The sequence below is a fragment of the Micromesistius poutassou genome (assembly GCF_964030765.1).
Source record: "Micromesistius poutassou genome assembly, chromosome: 11".
In the NCBI taxonomy this organism is placed as follows: domain Eukaryota; kingdom Metazoa; phylum Chordata; class Actinopteri; order Gadiformes; family Gadidae; genus Micromesistius; species Micromesistius poutassou.
The window spans coordinates 14,595,284-14,613,922 of NC_140281.1; the positions used below are offsets into that span (position 1 = coordinate 14,595,284).

The window sequence follows — 18,639 nt, forward strand, 5'->3', positions numbered from 1 at the left end:
CTCTCTCTCGCTCGCACTCGTGCCTTCTAGCGTCGCTCGCCCTCACTCGTTTTTTCCTTCAAAACTTTATTTAGACAGTTTAAACACAGCGTCAGTCAGCCACAAAATGGAAAAAAAAATGAATATCTTATTTTTCTCTTGTGACACGATGAGATAACTTGAAATGGCACACAATGTAAACAGGTTAACCTAGCAATACTAGAGTATGCACAACATTATATTTGAAATATATTAGAGTTGTTAATATGTTAATTATACAATCCATTCGGATTGCTGTATCTGTATTTTAGAACAGCTAATTTGGAGATCTATCAAGCAGCCCACGGGGGTCCGCCTAAATTGTGGTGTCAAGTGTTCTGTTGGTCGGCTGATCATTTAAATGTGCACGTATTACCTTACAAAGGCGATACATAAATTAAATTAGCTATGCACGAATTGCATAATTAAATAAGTATAATAATAAAAACCGAATAAGTTAAATATTAATTAAATCGTTCTGCCAAAGAAAATTATATATTAGCCTATGTATGTGTTATTTATATTTTAATTAGATAGTTCAACAATTGTGAAGACTTTGACAAGTCTATTAGAAGTCTTTGTAAACCTAATTTTCCATGTAACTTTAGGGACGGCACTGCAGAGAAAATACGCAAAGAGCTTTTCTCCAGGCCCTTAATCATACGGGGTTGTGAGATTTAGTGATTAAAACTGAGATTTAGTGACTAAAAATGATTCTGACGTTTTGCTGAAAACATATAGCCTATAGACACCAAGTAGACACTTCATTTTGTCTGAATGGGTTGATATAAATTGGTTTAAATAAAAAAAAAATACTGTTTCTTTGTTTCTTTCTTTTCTTTCCGGATCCTAGATGATTATGGGCTGCTTATGAAAATTAATTCCCGATGAACTGCAGCATTCTGTCATTGACCGGTATAGTGAGTCTACGGTTGAACCGAAACGTAATTTAAACTGGAATTACACAGCAGATTGAAATTCCCTGGTGTGAGCCTAATAAATACCCTGGCAACCTTTGTAAAAGGTCTAATATATTCAGATACTTTTATGTGGAGAATATCAGAAACAAAAAACACCCAGAATCCTACCATGAAACCTTAGAATAAATTATACGATAATATTTTACAAAAAACATCAACCTAAATCATCAGCTATAGATATGATGGTTTTTGCAGTGATGTTTATTTATGTAATATGTAATATGTTAATTTGACAGCATATTAACAGTGAAGAGAACCTCCGTAGAACCTCCGTTAAATGGCGACACCCTACGGGCATTCACCGAAGTTCAGATATTTGAAGCTATGATTTTTTAAGTGCAAGCACTGCATATAGTTTTCCACTTTCTGAAAGTAACTGTACTTTTTAAATACTTTATTAAAAGTACAATTCTTACGGTTTTATCGATGATTTTGTTATAGACAACTACCCCTTTAAGGATCCACCGGAAGAGTGTCGTCACAGGCTGATGCCTGACGTCAGGGAATCGCGTTGGAAGCAGGTGGAGCGAATGGTACTTTAGTGCTTTCCTTTTGAAATAATGATGTTTTTATGACTGCCATTGGCTTAGTCATTTGAATGTTTTTGAGACATAACTAATCAGTTGTACTTCTGTGTCTAATACAGCCTGCAGTGTATGAAGGGAAAGCAGAGAATTATAGTCGGCTGAATGGCAGAGGGCTCGTCAGGTAACCTTTTTATTTGAACAACTGACCACTAAGTTTTACTATTCCCTTTGACTATTTCATCATAACCCATTGTAAACGTTTGGTTAAAAAGTCATAGCTCATGGGGGCTCCTTGTTTTAAGTATCATAGAAACTAGTCAGCAAGCTAACGTTAGCTGCTAAATGTAACTTTAGCTAACGTTAGCCACCAAGTTTTTTAGTGCTTTTTCATTCGCTTTTTTTCAAAGAGACCTGAAGTGATTCTTGTTAGACCCTTTCTGCTGGGACTCCTAGCACCTTGACCATCAGACTATTCTGTCCACCAGTTCTTAACCTCGACATGTCTGTGACAGAGCCAATAAGGTGAAACAACTTGCACCTGATTGTTTCACAGCTAGTTTTGGTATAATGATTCACAGCGTCAAATACAAATGGTATGTTTATAACTATGGTTGTACAATGTTCGGTATCAATAGATGATCAGGTATTCGCTGTTGTCATGGCATACTACTGAAAGTTGCTAGCTGTCAATTCAAATTAGCCATCGATTTGGACCACTGTATAGACAACAAAGTAACTATTAACAAGTCTAAGCCTCGGCGTGTGTAGCTTTTGCCATTGTAGTTTATCATTCACTGTAGCCAGTCTCAGCCCGTTTGCTCTCTGTAAGTGAATAGCGTTGTACCTTGAGGAAACGTTTCATGTCCTCTTACGCAATAAGGCACCATAAGCCATATATCCCAGGCAATTATGCATGTAATCACCTCAACGAACCAGATCCAGCCCTCTGTTATTATGGTGTTATTATGTTACACTCGTAACAGAGCATGTACTGCTGTTGGTTCTTCAGTCACTAAACATTCTTGTAATTAAAAATGAGATTTACTTTATTAATTCTAAATGGGTAATTAGGGAAGACACTTAATCATCTAAAGTTTCTTGCATTGAATCTCTCTTCAGAGCCACCGGAGCGCTTTCCTGTGAGGGGGTCTGAGGATCGGGACCATAGTGTAAGTGGGTTGAGGCGAGGCCGGTCCAGACGGAATTACCCAGAAACCAACATCAGCTCTTATGACGGTCATCCCAGACATCACGGTTACTCTCAACAGCGTCCTAAACAACCCCGCGATCATGACCCTGCCCCCCCTCGAACCCAAACTCCCCCACCAGCCCACCAAGCAGAGGATGGTGGCTGGGCCCAGGGAGGGGCTCGAGGTCGAGGTGGTAGAGGTATGGGAAGAGGTGGCTCGAGACATGGGTACCATGGCGCTGGAGGTTATAGTGGAGGTCCTGCTGGCCAAAGGTGGCCCAGGTCTGGTGGAGAACCCGGTACATACAGGGGAACCAGCAGTAGGGGTGCTGGTTACATTAGGTCGGACCCTGTAGACGGGCCTGATGAGGGGGAGGCTGGCTGGCGCAGAGAGGGGGGAACCAGGGGCTCGGGACGTGCCAATGCACCCCCAAACAGCCGACCCAAACAGTCCAGGAGGTTTCCCCAGGAGCAGAGAGGAGGAGGAGGGTGGGAGGAGAAGAGGGGTGAAGAGGCGCATTTCAGACGTAACCAGGAAAACCAGGGTTACCATAGGAACCAGGATGAGAACCATGGCAACCAGGATAGACAGCAGTGGAACCAAGGCAACGCGGAGAGACGATGGAACCTTGGCTCTGATGACGGGCAGTGGAACCATGGAAACGAGGATCGACGATGGAACTATGGCAAAGAGGATAGACGATGGAGCCATTGCAACCAGGAAGACAAGGATACAGCGGAAGGCTTGGGCTCTGCTGGTACCAAAGGAAAGAACTACCACTCAGACCAGTGGGAGAGAACCCAAAAGAGCCGGAGAGGTCCTGACCAGAACATCCACCGCCCTTCTCCTCCCCAGCAGAACACCCACTCCCAGGGCCCACCTACCCGCCGGTCGGGGCCCATCAAGCCCCCCCAGGCTAAGAGGGAGGACAGCAGGGCAGAGAGGAGGGAAGGCAGCCCAGAAGACCCAGGCCACTCTAAGCCCCCCCAGGCAGATGAGAAAAAGGAGAAGGACAGAGGGCAGCGAAGAGCTCCCCACTGTGACCAGAAGCCAGCCCAGGAGAGGTGGGACAACACGTCCAAGAGCAAGGAGTCTCAGACCGGTACGAGAAAGAGCTCTCATCTCCTTATTTCTTATTATTCTTTTGGTTAATGTGGCTGGTGGTGATACTCAAATGCTACGCAGCAGATCTGTTCTGTTATAATGTCACATTTAGATAAATGCATTTAGATTTAGAAAGTGATATTAGTTGGCTGGTTCTGGTTGGGGAGTGGCTAGGTTCGGCTGCATGGCTTTGGCTTCTAGTGGTGAGTCTGGTAGACCAGCTGAAGGGTTACTGGTGGTGAAGTGAGCCCTCCTCTCCCCTACAGGTTGTCTGATAGAGCAGCTCTCCCAGGAGAAGTACGAGTGCATGGTGTGCTGTGATGTGGTCCGCCTCATGTCACCAGTGTGGAGCTGCCATGGCTGCTACCACGTCTTCCACCTCAACTGCATCAAGAAGTGGGCCAGGTCCCCTGCCTCTCAGGCTGAAGGTAACCTATTCTCCGCTGCTCATTCTGGTTTCCTCTTCTCTAGTGTGACCTCAGCCATCTGTTAAAGGTCCCATGACATGCCACCAGGTGTGGTGTGATTAGCCGCTACAAGCCGTTTTGGAAAACTCCCCCTTGTGACATCACAGGCGGGCGTGTCCACCTAGATGTATGCTGGATAGATCAGTCTACCAGTCTACTGAGTGTACTGTAACAAACGTTGCTCATCTATCCGTCACACATCTAGGTGGACACGCCCACCTGTAATGTCATAATGGGCAGATTTCCAAAACAGCTTGTAACGGCTAATCACACCACACCTGGTGGCATGTCATGGGACCTTTAATGTTAGGGTTCTTAGCTGAGCAGTCCTCCTTTTAAGACCAAATTACCTGTAAATGTAAATGTACCTACTCAACCCTGCCTCCTCCGTGATTCCTTGTTTCATCATATTAAGTCTCTTGGTTAGCTGGTGGATAGGGAGGAAAGAAGATATAACTGAATACAAACTTGAATCCCTAATCCATCCATCCAGAAAAGCAACTGCAATAACAAAATTTCACCAGAGGTGATGCTGTTGACGTGTATTGCTGTCAATGCTGTGTTTGGTTGCTCTCTAAGTGCTAGTTTGACTCTGTTTTGAAGACTCTACGGAAGGCTGGCGCTGTCCTGCGTGCCAGAACGTTGCTCCGAAGCAGCCTGCGTCCTACATCTGCTTCTGTGGTATGTGGTCATCATCTTCCCTATTTACAGGAATAAACCACATGCTTAACAGGCTCAGTGTTGATACAGGTGGTTCTGTCTTACCTCTTTAGAACCTCACATAAATAGCCCTATTCCATCAGTTTGCAAGCTACAGTCCTGTAATAAACAGCCTCCCCCGTCCAGCCTCCATTCAGCTCTCTATTTGGCTTGATGTGTGATTGACAGGTAAAGTGACCAATCCCGAGTGGCAGCGCAGTGAGATTCCCCACAGCTGTGGAGACCTATGTGGGAAGAAGAGGACCGGAGTTGACTGCCCCCACTCCTGTAACATGTGAGTCTATAGCACCCCCACCCCTCGACCAGAACTAAAACTACAACTACAACTGCAATCATGGGGCTGTTTTTCAACCTGCATTATTAAATATTTTATCTTTGTTTGTCTGTCTGTCTTTCTCTTTCTCTATTTCTCTGTCTCTCTTTCCCTCCCCATCTCCCTCTCTCTGTTCCTCTCTTTCGGTTTCTTTTTCACTCTTTCTGTGGGTCTCTATATTTGGATTCCTCTGTCCTTATCTCCATGTCTCTTGTTACCTCTGGTTTTCTCTGTACCCCTCTATCTTTGTCTGTCTGTCTCTCTCTCCTCTCCCCAGCTTGTGTCACCCTGGTCCGTGTCCACAGTGCCCAGCATTTATAACCAAGTCCTGCCTCTGTGGGAAAACCAGGTAATCAATCACCATTACGGTCTGTGTTAAGGCATTATTGTCTGTGTTAAGCCCTTGATCACATTATAATTAGACCATATTCAAATTGATAGGGTTGTTGTTAATTGTAGATTGAAACATGGTAATGTTGACGTGTGAATCAATATCCTAAAGACTCCTGGTCGTGTTTTATCTTGGGCTTGTTTAGACTGCTCCCTCTCTAGTACACATATCTCAAGTCAGGTCTATTGCCACATGATCTGAACAGGCATTGAACCTAGCTGACTCACAGCTTGCCATCTGAACCAAATTTACAGAACATACTGACACTATCGGTCCAAGCCACCATAGAACAAGGGAGGCCGCCGTCATGGTGGTGTGCCATGTGAAACCAGTGGCGTCCTAACATCGATACATACTTCCTCCTCCTGTCTGTAGCCAGCCAGTGCGATGTGGCCAGGCGGCTGTACTGCAGTGTACCAGTGTGTGCGGTGCCATCCTCAACTGTACCCAACACACCTGTGCCCAGGTGTGCCACGCAGGGACCTGCCAACCCTGCCAGCTGGAGGTCAAGCAAGGTCAGTCTAACTCTAAATGAATCCTGTGTTTAGCCAGGTGAGGCAGCCATTACACCTGTGAGCTTAGCCAGGTGAGGCGGACATTACAGCTGTAAGGAAGGGTCCAATGTGAACACCTTGATTTGCTTCAAGTTAATTTTGGACCCTGCCTGTAAGTTTAGACAGGTGAGGCTGATATAACTGTTAGTTAGACCATTTAGATATCGTATTGAGAGAGGGGGCACCACTGGTGCTGGGTGGGTTTCTCTGTCTGGTTGCAGTGTGCTACTGTGGAGCGGTAGACCGGGAGGTTCTTTGTGGGACGGACAAGGACGCTTCCGACGGCACCGGACACTTCAGCTGTCAGAAGACCTGTGGGAAGTATGTCATTTGCTAATACTATAATGAGGTTGAATTAATGTATGCTATAAGTCTCAGAAAATATGTGGGGACAAACCTTCTCCTTCTAAATGATTTGAATTTAAATGGTATCCTACTCCTAAGCGTAGAAGTTAATTTACTTTCCAAATCGACTTGCAGTGATTTCAGTTTCACCATTAAGGAGCAGGTAGGGGTTAGGGGGCATCTTGCTCAAGGATGCCTACAGATATAGACAGTAGACCAGGGGTTAGAACCGGTGGTCAGGGAGTCAGTAGACCATCTGGGTCGGTGCCTGATCTCTCCAGGTATCCTGACTGGCTCTGTGTTCTCAGGACCCTGGGCTGTGGGCTCCACCAGTGCCAGCAGCCGTGCCACCCTGGGGCCTGCCAGGCCTGTCCCCGCTCCCCCAGCCTGGTGAGGAGCTGCCCCTGTGGGCAGACACCCCTGGCTAAGCTCTTGGAGCTGGGCTACGCTGAGCGCCACACCTGCACAGACCCCATACCCTCCTGTGGGAAGAGCTGCAGTAAACCCCTGCCCTGCGGATCCAATGGTGAGACCGGTAGACAGACAGACAGGCAGACTGAGAGACACAGATGGACAGATTCCAACAATCCGTGGTGGTGTCTGATTGTGTGAGGGGGTTATGTGTGGTTGTGTGGTGGTGTCTGGTTTTGTGTGAGGGTGTTATGTGTGGTTGTGTGAGGGCGTTGTGTGGTGGTGTGTGGTTCTGTGTGTGGTGGTGTTCAGGAGATGTTCAGATGGTTGACTAGTGCTCTTCCAGATATCATCCATGTCTGGAAGTTGTGTGTGGTTCAGACGGTTGACGAGGAGACTTTTGCTCCTCCAGACATCATCCATGTGTGCGAGGCCCTGTGCCATGAGGGGGCATGTGGCCCCTGCTCCCTCTCCTCCTCCATCAGGTGTCGCTGTGGCTCCAAGACCAAGGTGAGTGAGGTCATCATCCTGCTGCCTAGAGCTGCTTTTTAAGTGTCCCGGTTTGATGACAACGCAATAATACGAAACACCTCGACCCCTGCCTCATTTTACCTTCATGTGCTGCTTTAATGTGCCTTGCTGTTAGGCACTCTGGTCCAAATGTCTTACTTTTAAAGAGCTCAGTAAACAATTAACTTGAAACTTACATGAAACAAACATCATTTTACAGGAAGTCCCGTGTGCAACGATTTCCAAAGAAGGTGAGTTTTCCTATCAAGAGGCCAAACAAATAAAGCTATTAATATCGGTATTTACTATTGAATGTTTGACTAGCTATATAAAGATCCATAAACATTTAGCTGTAATGATGATGACCTGATAATGTATTATTGGCTTATATATCATGCCACAAACATTGAGCTGTTACATAATGTTATATAGATGACTAGAGCTCCTTTGGACCGCTTCCTCTGGGCTTGACTACAGTTCAAATTGGTAGAAGTAGTAGTGTTGGACTGCTATTACAATGTGTGTGTGTGTGTGTGTGTGTGTGTGTGTGTGTGTGTGTGTGTGTGTGTGTGTGTGTGTGTGTGTGTGTGTGTGTGTGTGTGTGTGTGTGTGTGTGTGTGTGTGTGTGTGTGTGTGTAGAGCAGCTTGTATTCACCTGTGAGAAGCGCTGCACCAAGAAGCGGGCGTGTGGAAGACACAAATGTAACGATCTGTGTTGTGTGGTGAGTCGAGGTCTCCTACGTACTGTACAAGAGGTGCACACAGTTACTGATAAACAGCCCATAAGATCAACGTGGTTGCTGGAGAAACACAATGCTCATATTCTTGTGATCTGATTCATATGATCAGCGTAATGCTGTTCCGTTGGCCGTAATACTGTTGTACACCTACACACTATACATTGCACGTATAATGGACAGTGTATACAAAAATAGTGATTTCTTTTTGAGACCATGCCTCATCAAGTTCCTGGATGAGTTGGAGGTTTACGAGTCCACACTAACGATGCGGTCACATGATGATGTAAGCAACTCTGGTTGTTTGTATGATTTTCTCATATGGTGAGTTGGGTTCATTGCTTCTTTGAAGCATTGGTCACACCTGTACTTCTGTTTGGTTAAGATGAGATCACAGAGCGAGTGTTTATCCGGGAGGCTGAATGTGTTTCTATAATGACGGCAGCAGACCTTAAGGTGTTAGTGTAACGGGAGGGTCTCTGTGTCTCTCCCTCCAGAGTGTGGAGCACAGGTGTCCCCAGATCTGCAGTCACAAACTCAGCTGTGGCCTCCACCGCTGCCAGGAGCCCTGTCACCGTGGCAACTGTGACCCCTGCTGGCAGGCCAGTGAGTACTGCTTCCTTTAGGCCGCAGGAAGTCTGTCGTTACTTTTACAAGCTTTCTGCTATGGAGATCACTGCTGGGTTCCAACCCAGCAGTGATCATCTGTTTATGGGCAGGATTGTGGTTCTGGGTTTCAAACCCCAATGTCCACATTCTACCTGTAGGCATCACAGAGCAGGACCCCTACCTGCTCCTTCATAATGTCTCTCTACTGTCTAACCACTAGCTGAACCTTAATGACCCGTCTCTTGACTGTCTAACCCCTACCTTCTCCTTAGTGACCTTTCTCTGTAGTGTCTTACCCCTACCTGCTACTTAATGATGTCTCTGTACTGATATGTATCTGAACTTTGGGAAGTTTTTGTTAAACTAATAGATAACAAATGGTTTAACAGTCAGGTAACCTGAAGAAAAAACATTCTGAAGAGCAGAGGGCTGTTTCATCATGCCCTTTGACCCATTCTATACTGTGCTTCTAGAAAGTAATGTTTTTACTAGAAATCCATTTGGTTTATGCACCATGGGGATGGCAGGGACTTCATTTGTGTGTGTGTGTGTGTGTGTGTGTGTGTGTGTGTGTGTGTGTGTGTGTGTGAGGTTTTGAGGAGCTGGCATGCCACTGTGGGCAGACCATCCTGTACCCACCTATTGCCTGTGGGACCCTCCCCCCAGAGTGCAAGAACCTGTGTACCCGGAGACACGAGTGTGAGCACCAAGGTACGTCACATGACCTCCACGATCACATGACCCTCTGTTGTCCATCTTATATTATAACTGTACTGCTTCATACGTGCGTTGTGCGTGGTGGCTGCATCTTTAACTTAAAAAAATTAATTCTGTTTTTGCTATAAAAAAAAATACCAAAACCCTGAAGCAGAACTCTTTTATATTAGTAAGCCAAAGGCGACTGCTACCATTGTATTAAATGCTGGGCTCTTCCATTAAGCTCTACAATTGTCTCCATCATCTCTCCGCAGTGTTCCACAACTGCCACAGTGAGGAGCGCTGTCCGCCATGCACCTACCTCACCCAGAAGTGGTGCATGGGGAAACACGAGGTGAGGGGAACACCATCACACACACCGGTCTGACCTGTTGATGCGAACCGTATTACAATGTGACTCGCTGTGACGCAGTGTGTGTCCAAGTGGTTACCAACTGACTGTTGTCATGGTGACGCACTTGTGGAGTTCAAGGTGACTGACATGTTGTTGTCTAGAGGACTGACTTGCTGTTGTGAAGGTGACAGACTTGTTGTCGTCTCTAGGTGACAGACTCACCCAAGTGACGTAGTCTCAACGGCGACCCTCTGTCGTCTAGTCAGCTGATGTGTCGTCATGGGGACTGTTGTCTAACTTGTCTGGTGGTGACCTGCAGCAACGCAGCAACATCGCGTGCCACCTGCAGGACATCTCGTGTGGGCTGGCCTGCAATAAGACACTGCCCTGCCAGATGCACCACTGCAAGCGCATCTGTCACCGCGGCGACTGTCTGGTGGAGGGGGGATGCAGCCAGGCCTGCGCCGTCGCACGTTCCGACTGCGGACACCCCTGCGCCGCCCCCTGCCACACAGGAAGCAGCTGCCCCCGCAACCCCTGCACCACCAAGGTAAGGCCCGCCCACTGTAGACTTCTGATCTGGGGTGTGTTCCAATTGTCGACTCCATAGCAAATTCTCTTTTGCTGGCTGCCCAAACCTCAAGATTATCCTTGACCGCCATTGTAGCTACTGTTCCATTATGTATTAAGCTGGCTAGAGAAGCAGCTCAAAGCAACTACGGAATCGTCTTGGGCCTGAGAAATAGTATATCTAGTAGACAGGTTGTGGTCATTTTTCATCTGAATAAATAGCTGCATTTGGCTTCAGTCTGAAGTCTCAAGGTTGTGACTGGCCTAAATCATCACTATGATAGACACTGTTCCATTCCTCTTGCTCAATCACACAGTTACATCATAGTTAATCATATTTCCTAGGTTAAAAATGAATGAAAGCCACGTTTTGATGCATCGTCATTCCTCCCCCTGCAGGTGGCGCTGCAGTGCGAGTGTGGTCGCAGGAAGGAGACTGTGATGTGTCCTGAGGCAGCCAGCTCCTATCAGAGGTTTGTGCTGTCTGTACTTGGTATTTACATGGTACCCTGCTGTGTCTTTACTGCACTGTCTGTTAAAATGTTAAAGGTTTTCCTCCTAGACAAGTTCAAATATCTAGGTACATATATTGATTGTAACCTAAATTTCAGTGAAAACACAGACCATATTTTTAAAACCTGTAACCAACGTCTCCATCTACTGCGCAAGCTCAACTCCTTTAGAGTGAGTAAGCACATTATGGAAACAGTTTATAAGAACCTGATAGAAGGCATTCTAACTTTCAACATGGCAATGTGGTACGGTAATCTAAATATTAAAGGAAGAAGCAAGCTGCAGAGAATAGTAAACCTTGCCTCAAAAATCATAGGGACAAGACAGAAACAATTAAGTTGTATGTACGATGAAGTGCTTAGGAAAAAAGCTGTCAAAATAGCAAATGATCCCTCTCATCCACTCAATAGGGAGTTTGAACTTCTTCCCTCTGGTAGACGTTATAAAGTACCAAGGGCAAATCGTAATATTTTTAAAAATTCTTTTATTCCTAATGCAATTGGGGCACTGAACACCATGCCCCGTTGATGCGATGTGTTGTAATGTAACTGCCACTGCTGTCCTGCTTTTTGCCATGAAGATGTCTGTGTGTAAGTGTTGTTGTTGTTGCTGTTGTTGTCCTGCTTGTTGTTGCTGTTATTGTCCTGCTTGTTGTTTTTTATGAGACCAGACAAATTTCCACATCGTGGACAAATAAAAAACTAACTAACTAACTAATGAACTTTAATAGTGGCCCTTTAATAAAGCACAATGAGATCAGTGACATCAAATGTGTTTGACACAATAGTGTAATTCCAATTATTAATCTAGTCTACTGGTTTTAATGTGGTATCTGTATTGTGGTATTTAAGCCTGTTGTTGGGTCTGCACAGCCGGTGTCTGCACTCTTGCAAACGTCTGTACTGTGGTGACTGTACTGCCGTCGTCTGCACTCATGTTGGCGTCTTTTGTGGTGTCTGTATCGTGGTTTATATTTTCATGTTATAAGGTCTGATCTGTGGTGTCAGTACTGCAGTTGTCTGTCATCATGTTAACATCTTTACTGTGGTGTCTGTATTGCATGGGTCTGTACTCATGTCGACGTCTGTACTGCATGGGACAGTGCTCACGTTGACGTCTGTACTGTGGTGTCTGTACTGCAGGTATGCAGCCATTGCCATGGCCAGCAAGCTGTCTGACATGCAGCTGGGGGACTCTGTGGACATCGGCCAGTTCATCACCAAGAAGGAGATGAAGCAGACCAGGTAGACGGAAACACTGAGACCAAGTGTACAATAGGTCTCTGACAAAGTGGAATATTCATAAGGTCTGAAATGAATGGATTAATTGTATTTTAAACAGTTCAACTGTTATGTAAATGAGTGGGTTATTAAAACACTATAGGTTATAAAATGATAACCTTCACCATTAACCATGTTGGATTTATGTAATAGTTAAAACATTTTGAAAAGGAAAACAATGTCAATATATTTATGTATGTGTAATGTATAATTTGTTTTTCTTCATATTATTATTATTATTATTATTATTATTATTATTAGAGTTCATTTGAAAAAGAAAGGAATTTGATTACTTCAAGTGACTAGGCGTTAATAATTATATTTATGTATAATTACATATAATACATATACCGTAATAACTATAATTACAGACTGGAGTGTGACCTGGAGTGCGCTACGTTTGAGCGTAACAGACGATTGGCCGAGGCTCTGCAGATTGACACCTCCACCGACCCCTTCAACACGCGCTCCGCCACCAAGTACACAGACAGCCTCAAGGAAGACGCAAGGTCTCACACCACTCTGCATCTACCTCCAACCACTACATCTAGTTTTACCTCCAACTACATCCGCTATTATTACTAGCTAATACATCTAGTTGTACCCCCCAACTACTACATCAGCTTTTACTATTAACCACTACTGCTACTCTTGGTTCCTTATTTTGCAGGAAGGAGCTGAAGTTTGTGAGCGACGTGGAGAAGGAGGTGAAGAACCTTGTGGAACTTGCTAACAAGGTGGGAGGTCCTCCTAATACACCACCACACTCCCTACGCCACCACCACACTCTCCCTCCACCACCACACACTCCCTACACCCCCACACTCTCCCTACACCACCACCACACTCCCTACTCTGGCACACCACTCTCCCTACACCACCACACTCTCCATCCCTCTCACTACCTTACCACACTTTGCCTCCACCACCACCCTCTCCCTACACCCCCTCTCTCTCTACACCACCACCACACTCTCCCTACACAAACACTCTCCGTCGCTCTCACTACCAGACTGCCTACACCATCTGACTCTCCCTCACTCTCACTACACCACCAGTCTCATGGATTCAAGATGGGTAATTAGATTATACATGGGGAATTATATTATACATGGGAGAAATTTGATTATAAATTGAAGAAATGTGATTATGAATGATTGAAGGCAGGCGGCTTTGTTTTTAAGTTTGCCCTGTTCCCTGTGGCCCTTAGTCAGTGTTTACAGTTCCAACTTAAAAATATTAATATATAAATATGTACTTCATACTAATATATATTTGTGTACTGATGGCCTCAAGGCTCCTAGCAATCACTGCTGTGGGTACCAGTCCTATGGGTTCCATCTCCCCCTGGCTTTTTTCCTCCCAGAAAAGCATATCGAACGTAGATCTGTGAAGGCCCTTAACGACGGTGATATCAAAGTTCTACAAACTAATTTGAATATTGATGAATAATTAGCTGCTCTTTACAAGGATGAAAACATGACGTCAAGGCAGACTGCATAGTCTTTCCTGTTGTAGGCCCCGCCCACATCCACTCCTTTCATAGTCCTTCCTGTTGTACTCTACTTCACTTTCACTTAAATGTAACCAATGGCGTGTCTGCAGAGCAAGCAGCCAAAGAGGAGCCACTGCTTCCAGCCCATGAAGCGCGAGCACAGGAAGTTGGTCCACGAGCTGGCGGAGGCGTACGGCGTGGAGAGCGTCAGCTACGACAGCGAACCCAAACGCAACGTTGTCATCACCGCCTACAAGTCAGTCCTCCTCCTCCTCCTCCTCCTCCTCCTCCTCAGCTAACATGTTTAATGGATGTAGGGGTGCAATGGAATGTTTTTATTTGAACATTTAATTGCCTTAGAGCAGTAGTTGCCAACCTTTTTTGACTATTGCCCCATTTTTAGGTCATGAGATTATTGCAATTCAACTTCTTGCATCATTTGACCTTAACATCTGTACTATCAATGTCCCAGTGAATAATTTAGTGGTGTGACTATGAATCGTTAGGAAGTTGGACATTGTGTGTATAAAGAGTAAATCCTGTCAAACATAAAATATCTATAACTGGTGGTTATAAGCCATTAGTCTCTGGCGATCCACAGTTTGGGAAACGGTGGCCTAAGGCGTACAGTTCTAGGTGGGGGTGTATGGGGTCTAGTATGTTGGACCCACCAATGATGGTTCTTCTGGGGTTCATCCTCGTTGTCTTCAGCCACCCTGCAAGAACACCCACATGGTCCCTGCCTCTAGGTTCACCAGAGCCCACTTTGGGGAGTGTCTCCTAAATTATGAAACGGACATTGTGAAAAGTTGGCACGGATAAGTGAAATGTTCTGGACGATTCAAATCAAGGTGCAGTTTCCAAGTCCTTTGTCCCAGATACCCCATAGAGCCAAGACACAATCGACTTATTGGCTTAGTCCAACTATGATTGGATTACTAGGATGCATGTATACACTTCGAATCGAATTGGGTTACTCATAGTCTAATTAAGACCCCTAGATAATGCGATTCATAGTGGAGTTAAGCGTGCATGTACAGAGTGGAATTGGCTTATGCGTTGAATTGCATTCTGTGCATGCTTGAGATCTTTTCCCTGGGCCATGAGCCGGAAGTAGAAGGAGACGATAGTCGTGTTGTTGTTGTTGCCGTCGGAAAATGAGAAACTGCGATTTATTTAAAAAGGTGGCGCAGAAGATGGAGGAAGCCCGTGAATGTAGTTACCCCCTATAAGAATTGTGTCCCGGCCGCGGGAGCATGCATGGCATGCATTCATTAAAGGTGGAAGCACACAGACACTATGCTTTGATTTCACCCAAGGCTGAATTAAAAGTACATGTTTTTCTAAATATTGGTCATCAACGAGGTTGAAAAGTAGTAACTTCGGGCACATCTGTCAAAATAAATGTTTTTTTCTCCAGACGTGTTTACGATCTTTATTCATTCATTGCGCCGCGGCGGGGAATGCTGTATACGGACGGGCGGCGGAGGGGCTGCTGTGGTGGGAGAAAGATGTTTTCAGCAGACAGCTGTCAACTCACTTTGGGTCTGTGATTTATTTATTTAAGCTGGCGCAGAAGATGGAGGAAGCCGGTGTCGTGCCAATGTAGTTTCCCCTAATAAGGAGTGTATCATCATCTACATGCATTTAGTACAGACTACGCTTCTATTTCACCCAAGGCTGAATTAAAAGTACATGTTTTTCTAAATGTTTCTCATCAACAAGGTTATAAAATAACTATGATCTTTATTCATTCATTGCGCCGTGGGCGAACTGACGGGGCTATTCTCTGATATTATGAATCTTACAGACTGCGTCGGGTTCTCCAACTCTCTGGTACTTCCACAACAAGTAAAGACTCCTAGTGGGGGTAATCTCACCCATGGGGGAAAAAGGAATTGGGGGAAATTAATGTTGGCTTTGACTCTCTGAAGTTCAGATTGAAACGAATAGAGGAGGAGAAAGCGGACAGCTGTCAGCTCACTTCGGGTCCATATCATTTCTCCGACGCTTCATTGTTCCGACCTCTCGGTCGTATGCGGACTCCTCCGGCTGGACCAGCTCCTCCGGTTGGACTCCGCATACGACCGAGAGGTCGGAACAATGGAGTGTCGGAGAAACTATATGGACCCGAAGTGAACTGACAGCTGTCTACTGAAAACATCTTTCTCGAATGCCGCTTGAGTTTGTTGTTGCTGGTGACGTAAAGAGGTCAATTACCACTAGTGGCTCTATCATCACTAGTTGAAATGGGCACAGCGCCACCTAACGTACAGGGGTATGACACGCTTCGGCCAATGAATCGATTTACTTACCGTCATGTATACGGGGACAATTGCAGTTGTCCAATTGAGGAGCATATTCGAACTATGGCTTTAATCGAATTAAGTGCATGTAAACGTACTGAATGTTTAATCCTTTATTTGATGGGTCTCGCAGGATAACATGGTTGATTCTCTTACTTTCTTGCTCTTACTTTAATTCATCACAAATAACAGTCTTAACCTAAAGCATGACAAGGGTGGTCATATTGGAGGCATTCCAATCATTACCTTTTCTCTTGGCAGCCAATGACAGATCTGTAGAGAAACGCGGCCACTTCAAAAACGCAAGAAGCCTTGGCAAAACAGAGTAAAAACAAAAGTGTGATCAAATGTTGTTAAGGGTTAAATAATTATTCAATCAGACGTCAAGCTCTTGCCTTTGCTGTGCTCCTGGGTGAGGATGGGAGAAAAGCCCATTCAAAGCATGAGGTTTTGGGTTCATGACATACTGGCAAAAAGAAAACAAAACCGGAAATACCTGGTCAAATAGTAATGCCCCCTCCTCCTTCTTGATTTGATTGGCTGCCTAGGCGAAGTGTGTTAGTGCCAAGCGGCGGGACTCACGCCTTGCGCTGAAAAGTAGAGAATATTGAAACTTTTATGCACGTCTAAAAACCGGCTATAAAAGGGTGATGCGCGGTGCAAGAGAGGAACACACATCATACCAAAAGTGCCGTACCATAGGAAAACGATTCTAGTGATGGTGTATGGTGTACACTATTCACACAAGCAGCAATGTCTGATTACAAGAGACCTGTAATTAGAGTCCTGCAGAGGGTGCTAATGAAACACTGGGAGCAGCTCCCTACGTGTGAAACCTGTCCCATTTCCAGAGATCATTGGAATAAGGAGCTTGTTTGCAAATGTACGAAGCTGTATTAATATTACCATCAGTTCACCCGATAAGCTGACCACACACACACACACACACACACACACACACACACACACACACACACACACACGTGTCCTCAATGGAGTCTTGTGATTGGTCTGCTTGCTGACCCTTTGCGGGCCAGATGCAGCCCGGAGACTGTAGTAAATTGACAGCCAATCAAAACGATGATGTCATGAAAATAGGGCAGGGTATTGATCAGGCTTCCTTCTCTCCTCAGGGGGAAGGCCTCGTGCCCCGCCTCCACACTGACATCACTCATCGAGAGGGAGGGTGGCACGAGAGCCCCGCCCCCAATTGCCCACATCAAACAACACAGCAGCAGGTACGACATCACCTGTATAAATACACCCAAGTTGTATAAGTACACCTGGTTTAATCACCTGTAGACCTAGTTTGATCACCTGTATAGTCACACTTTGTTTGATAACCTGTATAATCACACCTGGTCTGATTACCTGTATAAGCACATCTGGTTTATACACCTGGTATATATACCTGTATAAGCACACCTGGTTTTATATATACCTGTATAAACACACCTGGTTTTATATGTACCTGTATAAACACACCTGGTTTTATATATATACCTGTATAAACACACCTGGTTTAATGACTTCATCACTTGAGGTCTGACCTGTAAAGGTACTTTATTGTGTGTGATATCCTTGTTGGGAGGTTATCCACAGACATGGAAGAGCGATTGTGTTGATCCATCGGATGGAAACGTAACTATTGAACGTGTTTTGTATCCTGGCAGAGCGGACAGCTCTGGAGGCAGCTGGTCCAAGACTGTGAAGGAGGAACCAGTGATCGATTATTTCGATGTCCAGGATTAAAACGACAACCTCCCCAGGAACGGGCCTGCCTTCCCCCTCACCTGAACTATGTCGCTGGGACTCTGAATAAAAACACCCTGTTTATAAATGCCCTGGTCGCCCATCCTCTCCACCACAGACCCACAGACGGACGCAGGGACACAGGGGACCCAGTGGTGTGAAGACCACACTACAGGAGGCTGTGGTCGTTAATCATGCTTGACGGGTTTTATTATAACAATAATAAGGCATTTTATTTGTATGGCTCTTCTCATCAGGACCCAAGGTGCTTTACATGTGGAGGACACAGAAAAAGAATACAATAAAGTGAAATACAGTAAGATGAGTGGTTTCTTCTGCTTCTGTAGGGACCAGAAGAGAGGAGGCAGTCTCTGGACTGAGTGGCTTTAGGCAGGGAGGGTGCGTGGGCAAGTCGATTTGTTGGTGCATGATGCATGTCACTGTGTAGGTAGGTTTCAGTTGCACCTCTGCATTACGTTAGTGTGGACGTATAGGTGGGTAGTATTGGTACTTCATACATGATTTTAATGAATAGCTCCAATTATCTTGTTTATCTTTCATTTAATGGTGAACTAAAAGCATCTACTACAGTCTAAGTCTACAGAATAGTTGTAGTATTGTGTAAATACTCAGACAAATCCGGACATCCAAATGTGTTTTAAATTGGGAAAAATGTATCTTACATAACACTATCACAGTGGCTGAATGTCTACACTAGGACAGGCAAAATGTTTAGATGGATGATGAGCAGAACGCCTGTCCCCGTACAAGGCTTAGATCGACATGACTGAGAATT

At 45.2% G+C, this 18,639-nt stretch overlaps 1 protein-coding gene across 1 annotated transcript; it reads left to right on the plus strand.

The window, feature by feature from the left end:
• Positions 1-1,468: 1,468 nt before the first annotated feature.
• On the plus strand, positions 1,469-18,157 carry nfx1 (nuclear transcription factor, X-box binding 1). Its single transcript, XM_084475350.1, has 24 exons — positions 1,469-1,531; positions 1,645-1,706; positions 2,645-3,817; positions 4,086-4,247; positions 4,890-4,967; positions 5,175-5,280; positions 5,597-5,668; positions 6,086-6,225; positions 6,486-6,585; positions 6,918-7,135; positions 7,433-7,530; positions 7,751-7,781; positions 8,170-8,252; positions 8,765-8,873; positions 9,468-9,587; positions 9,848-9,927; positions 10,247-10,477; positions 10,897-10,970; positions 12,153-12,254; positions 12,662-12,799; positions 12,961-13,027; positions 13,896-14,041; positions 17,225-17,329; positions 17,765-18,157. The coding sequence occupies exons 2-24, from the start codon at positions 1,688-1,690 to the stop codon at positions 17,841-17,843; spliced, it is 3,531 nt and encodes a 1,176-aa protein (XP_084331476.1). The 5' UTR covers positions 1,469-1,531; positions 1,645-1,687; the 3' UTR covers positions 17,844-18,157.
• Positions 18,158-18,639: the final 482 nt, after the last annotated feature.

Bases quoted from the DNA above. Each gene is read 5' to 3' on its own strand.
- nfx1 (XM_084475350.1), top strand. The intron at 8,874-9,467 runs GTGAGTACTGCT...TGTGTGTGTGAG, and splicing joins TGACCCCTGCTGGCAGGCCA to GTTTTGAGGAGCTGGCATGC. The intron at 13,028-13,895 runs GTGGGAGGTCCT...GCGTGTCTGCAG, and splicing joins TTGTGGAACTTGCTAACAAG to AGCAAGCAGCCAAAGAGGAG.